Source organism: Nanorana parkeri, unplaced genomic scaffold, assembly GCF_000935625.1.
Source record: "Nanorana parkeri isolate BGI_ZX_2015 unplaced genomic scaffold, ASM93562v1 scaffold470, whole genome shotgun sequence".
In the NCBI taxonomy this organism is placed as follows: Eukaryota; Metazoa; Chordata; class Amphibia; order Anura; family Dicroglossidae; genus Nanorana; species Nanorana parkeri.
In genome coordinates this window covers 501,702-508,882 of record NW_017306738.1, presented here as the reverse complement: position 1 = coordinate 508,882, position 7,181 = coordinate 501,702, and the positions used below count along the sequence as shown (strand labels likewise).

The following is a 7,181-nucleotide window of genomic DNA, read 5'->3' as shown; positions in this document are numbered from 1 at the left end:
TAAAAAAACTGTTTTATTTTTTTTTTTCCATCACAGGCTTGTTATCTTTTCAATATGAAAAAGCAACAGTAAAATAAAAAATAATTATGGCATGGGGACAGAAAGAGAAGAAAATGATGAACTGAACAGAAAATAAAGACAGGAAAAGGAATGAAACATCCACTGTTCACTTAGAGAAAGATTCTTCCCCACAATTCCTTCCATTTGCTAACAGCAATCTCATTATTTTTCTCTTTTGAAATACAATTGTTTCCTTATTAACCACAGGCCGAGTACGGCCATCCCAGGCTGTAGATTTTCAGGCCCAAGTCATTATCATAACCAAATTCTGCAATATTTAAAAATCCTGTGTGCTGTAAAGAGTGGTAAGTGCATTATTTTTAGATCCCAAGGACTAGCTGTTATATTGTAAACAATGACAGGCAAAGTCTTTGTTTAATGAGACCTATATCAAGCCAAGCTAGAATGGAGACATTTTTTTTCATGGTTCCCATTTAGTTGGTAAATAGGGAGATGGCAGTGATTGGTACATTTTATGTGTGTCCACAGTAATAACTTAAGGAAACGAAAGAAGACAGGAAACCACTTGTAAAAAAAAAGGACAAAGAAGCCACCACTGACCGGGGCTCCGAAAAGTAGAGTAAGGATTAGATGTTTCCAGGCTCTCCTACAATCTCGGGTTATAATTAGACATTTAACCAACCTGTTGCTACAGAGACCAGCACTCAGCCACAGGGAAAGGTTAAGGCTTTTGAGTTTAAGTAGGCCACCTTTTGATGGATCCCAAGTGATTAAAGCTTTGCAGGTCATCTAAGGAGCCTGCTACGGCCTACCAGCTGCATAACACCTCCAAAGACCAAACTGAAAACCTCAATGAGATGTAACCTGCTCCAACCAGGGCCTACGTTCATGGACTTTCCACAAAACTGAAGCAACATATACAGAGAAGGTATAGAGAAGCATAGGAAGCAAACACTAAAAATAATGAAAAAGGATGAAGGAATAAAACAAATGAAAATGTTCTGTAAAGACTTTTTCTCTCAGCCTGAGAATTAAGAAGGAAAGATGAGGAAGAAGTGGAGATGGATAGGGAGTAGTGGTGGTGAAGGTTGTGGTAGAGAAAACTCAAGCCTCATCTTCTGCTTCTTCATTGAAATCTTCCTCTTCTTCTGCTGTAGCATCTTGGTACTGTTGGTACTCGGACACAAGGTCATTCATGTTGCTCTCAGCCTCCGTGAACTCCATTTCATCCATGCCCTCTCCCGTGTACCAGTGGAGGAAAGCCTTACGACGGAACATGGCAGTGAATTGCTCTGAGATGCGTTTAAACAGCTCCTGGATGGCGGTGCTGTTGCCGATGAATGTGACTGCCATCTTAAGGCCGCGTGGTGGGATGTCACACACTGCCGTTTTGACGTTGTTGGGGATCCATTCCACGAAGTAGCTGCTGTTCTTGTTCTGGACATTAAGCATCTGCTCATCAACCTCCTTCATGGACATGCGACCACGGAACACTGCTGCCACTGTTAGGTACCGACCGTGGCGTGGGTCACAGGCAGCCATCATGTTCTTGGCGTCGAACACCTGCTGAGTGAGCTCAGGCACTGTTAGTGCACGGTACTGCTGACTGCCTCGGCTGGTCAGAGGAGCGAACCCTGGCATGAAGAAGTGGAGACGTGGGAAGGGGACCATGTTGACTGCCAGTTTGCGAAGATCGGCATTCAGCTGGCCTGGGAAACGTAAGCAGGTGGTGACTCCACTCATGGTGGCGCTAACCAGGTGGTTCAGGTCTCCGTAAGTTGGGGTGGTCAACTTCAGGGTACGGAAGCAGATGTCATAAAGGGCTTCATTGTCAATGCAGTAGGTTTCATCTGTGTTCTCGACCAGCTGATGGACAGAGAGTGTGGCGTTGTAGGGTTCCACCACAGTGTCGGACACCTTGGGGGAGGGCACAACGCTGAAGGTGTTCATGATACGGTCAGGGTATTCTTCCCGGATTTTGCTGATGAGAAGTGTGCCCATACCAGATCCGGTACCACCACCCAGGGAATGTGTGAGCTGGAAGCCCTGAAGACAATCACAGCTCTCTGCCTCTTTCCTCACCACATCTAGCACAGAGTCTACCAGCTCAGCTCCTTCTGTGTAGTGGCCCTTAGCCCAGTTGTTGCCAGCACCACTTTGTCCTGAGGAAGGAAGAAAAGTGGCAATAAGTATTAGACATACTCTTGGAGCTGTTACCGACATTAAGGGACAGTGATTCCTGACAAAGACATGTGAAACACTTTTAGAGTCTTACTAAAACTAGGTGTATGAGATAAGCAATCATATTAAACAGTGCGATATGCAAATTGTAAATGCAAACTGCATAAACCCATCTCATAGCAAGCGATCAGCTGGTAAAATATGGATTCTGGTTGGTTGCCAAGGGTACCGGACTTTGAACTTACTGATTTGCTCTTTACACTAAATAAGTCTTCAAATTCTGCTGCTGAGATACTGTATGTTCAGTAAACTAAGCTGACTTCCTGATACAGACCCCAATAAATGATATCATGGTATATAGCAACTTTTCTTTTGAGGTTTACTGATCCTTCATTCTCTTGTTACAAGCTTGTATGTCTGTTATTTTAAGCTTTAACTTTTATAAGCTTTTATATCTAAGTCTAATATGAAGGTTTAACATCTAATTAATAAAAAAGATCTTTTATTAACGTAATAAGAGCTTACCAAATACAAAGTTGTCGGGCCTGAATATCTGTCCGAAGGGCCCAGATCGGACAGAGTCCATTGTTCCTGGCTCCAGATCGACAAGGATGGCTCTAGGGACATATTTGCCACCTGGATATAGAAAAGAAAACAAATTAGATACAAATCTGACCACGGAAAGGCCGATACAGATGCTTAACAGTTGATTACAATCTATGACAGTGCTGGCTATGCCTTTGTTAAAGGAGAACTATGGGGTCAGGGCTTTTCCCCATAGTTCTCCTTAGGGTAACGGGAGGACACAAACTAGCGTCCTCCCGTCACCCTAAGCTCGGTATACTGCGTGCTACAACTCGCGGTATACTGAGACGCTGCAGCCGGGACGGATCCCGACATTACTGTCGAGATCCCCCCAGCTGCGTGATTGACAGTTGACTCTGCCTATCTAGAGGCAGAGCCAGCTGTGCCCGCCCCCTCCCCCAGTAGTTCCACCAGTCAGGAGGATCAGACAGGGGGGGGGGGGAAATCCCTGCAGGGAGCCGTGAGTGACAGTCACGGCTCTCTGCAGGGATAGATCGAGAAGTGAGCGAGTGACGCTATGTGTTCGCTAACTTCCCGATCTATTGAGCCGACCTGTGACAGTCTCATTGTCACAGGTCGGCTAGAACTATGAGGCCGAGTGATTTTCGCTCCCCTCATAATTCTCCTTTAACAAGTACATTTCTCAAAGGATCAAAGTCATTTAGAAGAATGCAAGTCACACCCGCGCCTGACATTTATAGCTCTAGGAATAGATACACCATATAAAACTCCAAAGCAGTTTTTTTAAAATGACAGTTATCAAGAAGCGCATTAGTAACCTTAATACAGTATACGGTGCAAGGAGCAACAATGTGTAGCAATCCATATTATGAAGTTCTCAGAAGAGGACAATGGCGGACATTTGTTAATGCCTATGTGACATTTTAGGGTAAAGATCCTTAAACGTATTATATTGTAACACTTTTTTTTTTTCCTTACGTCGGTGACAGTGAGTTGGTTGGATGCTACAAACTGCTGCACTGTATACATCCTAGTACTAGACCATGACCGTTTTATGCCAGCTAGGGGTCTATTTATAAATCTTCAGCCGAGCCATATGCCAGGCCAATGCCATCTGCGCGGCATTCTTGACACTACGTGCAGCCGAGCAGCATAGGACAAATGTATGCTACTTGGCTCCATCTAATGATGAGAATACCATTCGAATGACATTCACCCAGCATATGGTTCGGTGAAAGCTTTACACATAGACCCTTAAAACCTATGAGCAAGCAAGTCAATATAAAATAATAAAACAAATAGCTATAGATGTGCTCAACTACTGTAATCAAATGCACAACGTATAGGAAACCTGTGCTGGCGTTAATATTGGGGAAGCCATTGCCGAACTTTTTTTTCTGAGATGCTCATCTAATGATTTCAATCATTTTGGAGTCACCCACCAGGAATAAAATATGCAGACCAGGGGTATTGACTTTACTTGCTGCATGCATGCTTCCGGTCAGTAACTTGGAAGTTCTGAAGAGAAAGGATTAGCAAGGAAACTAGCATATTCAGTAGGAGGTTAGCAAAGGGCAACACCCGTATTTTTCTCAGCGCAGGTTTGCTTTAAACTATTTTGTTGGATTCTGGACCTTGGTAAAGCCTCCACGTATCTTGCTAGGCTGTTCCTTTCCTGACCAAGTCATGTATTGTTGTCATGGAGGAGGTCAGAGAATTAAAATATGTTTTGGGTGAGAGCTTCACAGGGGGACTCAAATTACCTGTTGCCTCGTTGTAGTAGACGCTGATCCTGTCCAGCTGCAGGTCGCTGTCTCCATGGTATGTCCCTGTTGGGTCGATTCCATGCTCGTCACTGATCACCTCCCAAAACTATGAAGAAAGATGAAATGAGCTTTAAGGGAAATGCCACTGAAGGTGCTCGGTTTCACCATCTGATCTACTGGCAGCCAGAAACAGGAAGTTCTAACCATATCCTAGTTCTGCTACAGAGCACTCAACTGCTTTTTTACATAAATACATCTGCAGACTTCGCTTAAAGGGTCTTCCTACCCAAAACTGATGTTTCAGTTACTGGTAGATGATGGAAGGGCTGGGCACCTCGCAGGAGCCAGGTAGTCAATGCTCCTTACAGCTGGCACCTAACTTCTGAGGTGTTCATGAAGTGAGCGAACGCAGGTATGTGTTCACTCACTTCCCGATCTACTGAGCCGACCTGTGACAGTCTCATTGTCACAGGTCGGCTAGAACTATGAGGTGAGTGAAAAACACTCACCTCATAGTTTTCCTTTAACAGCAGGGTTCACACATATGGAGTCTCAGAGAGGATCAGATCAGATGTGGGTTTACTAAAGTCATGTCCACTATGAGAGGGCCTCATCTGCCTACTGATTATACATGCTGCAGGAAGGTGAGTGAGACACCATGGCAATGGAGGACTAAGCCAAGAACCCCAGCAAAAACATTCTGCCCCATTGTAAGAAACCAGTGGGCCATTCAGCCCATCAGCATCCACCCACCATCACGTCATCTCTCGTAGTAGTTGGACTGACCCTTTAAATCAATTCAAGTTCACAGATCAGGGTGCCAACACCCAGGCAAACACAGTGACTTGATTGAACTGGTGGGTTTAAAGGGCCTTCTGGGAAATGCGAACAAAACATTCCTAGGAGCTCTGTGTGTATGAATCATGTGCAGTCTTGTGCTCTGTCTGTATCTGCGGCTCTACAATGTGGAACGCAGATCGACCCCCACAGTCTCCCTTCTGCTTCATTTGCACTGCGTGCTGTGGTTTGGCTTCCCCTCCCCCTCCCTCCACATCTACAGAGGAAGTTGGAGAACAATACAGCCTTACAAATACAGATGGGGGACGCAAGGGGATGTGACGCTGGGCCTGGTCACCCTAAATTATGTCACTGGCATAACAGGAGAGCAGCACTCCAAAAGAGCATTTCTCTCCATATCTATAGCTATCTATCTATACATCCATCTACCTATCCATATCTATAGCTATCTATCTATCTATCTAGCCATATCCATCCATCTATCTATTTCATACCTATCTCCTGTGTATCTATATATCTGATATTAAACCCACACACTATACACAGATCGTTGCTGATCATGGAAGAAGAAGGGGGAGGAAGGGGGGTGTAGGTTTACACCCCAGGGAGTGGCACTGCAGCTGTACCAGGCTGTCATCAGCATAGACTTACAATGTGTAGTAGTAGTACACATCCACTATCTGAGCCATCGGTCACGTTGCCAGCCCATAGTAATTGGTAGGTCCCCCCTGGTCCTATTTATAGCCACGGATCTGCACAATGCACGGCGCTTTAATCACCCAAATATCGTGGGCGAGGACAACTGGAGTTGTATTTCAGGATAATACTTTGGGACAACGCTATTTTTTGAAATATTAACATTTACAGAGCCAAAAATATGAAAATATATATTTTTTGTTGTTGTAAGGATTGGACATCACTACAATAATATTTGTAGGCAATGTATCGGATAAAATGTCAATATTTGTATATGTAAATGAGTCGTTGTGGATTCGCATACACGCTTCCCATAATAAAGATGTAGAATATCCATCCCTGCAGATGGCTATGTGATGTGGATACACACCCTTCCCTTAATCTTCCCTGTAATAGCATTACTGCTATGGGTGAGACCACTTCTAGCTGCAAAAAAAAATAATGCCTCCCAATTGAGTTTTTGGGATTTAAGAAAGTCAAAAATGTCTTTTTTTTTAAGGGAAACTCCCTCCCTATTTTAGAGGCTGCCTGAGAACAAAGACTGAAAACCTAGAGAGAAAGGAGGAGGTGGTCGGGGGAGGGGAGAAGCTCTTGGCGCCATAGCACACTGATCTCCTGTAAGCCAAGAAGGAAAAAAAAAAAAACGAAAAAAGATCACCGATCCAACTTAAATGTGCAATCATAATGGAATTTTTTGTTACACTAAATCCTATTGTTATATTTAATAAGTGATATGAACTTAAACATTGCGTTTTGCTCATTTAAAATGTCCAGCCTTGGCAATGCCCAGAATTAATTTTACAATAAAAAAAAAAAAGTGCACATGCAAATAAAATGTCACTGTTTCAAAAAAGTTTTTTATTATTGGGCGATGAGGGTAATTCAAGGCGCCTGATGTTTTCCTGATGGATTCCGTTCTTTTATACTGGAATAGTATCCGCTCCCTATTCAGCGTGTCTCAGTTTCCGGACACATGGCTCTGCAATGTGGCATTTAACTCTGCACTACGCATACGCCGGGATATAAAACCCATTCAATCATATAGCGGATCGCAGAGTCAAAGTAATAGAATTGATGAAATTCCCTTTACAACTGCCTCTGACGTGTAAAATGTGATACTGTGCAACAAATGTCATCTGAAATGGCATTCAATCAAAATAAAATGATCTGTAT

The 7,181-nt window shown here is 43.7% G+C and overlaps 1 protein-coding gene across 1 annotated transcript; it reads right to left on the bottom strand.

The window, feature by feature from the left end:
- Nucleotides 1-230: 230 nt before the first annotated feature.
- Nucleotides 231-4,653, bottom strand: TUBB (tubulin beta class I). Its single transcript, XM_018560652.1, has 3 exons — nucleotides 4,512-4,653; nucleotides 2,728-2,838; nucleotides 231-2,183 (listed from the first exon to the last, which is right to left on the bottom strand). Exons 2-3 carry the CDS (start codon nucleotides 2,786-2,788, stop codon nucleotides 1,126-1,128), a joined length of 1,119 nt encoding a protein of 372 aa, XP_018416154.1. The 5' UTR covers nucleotides 2,789-2,838; nucleotides 4,512-4,653; the 3' UTR covers nucleotides 231-1,125.
- Between the last annotated feature and the right edge of the window lie 2,528 nt (nucleotides 4,654-7,181).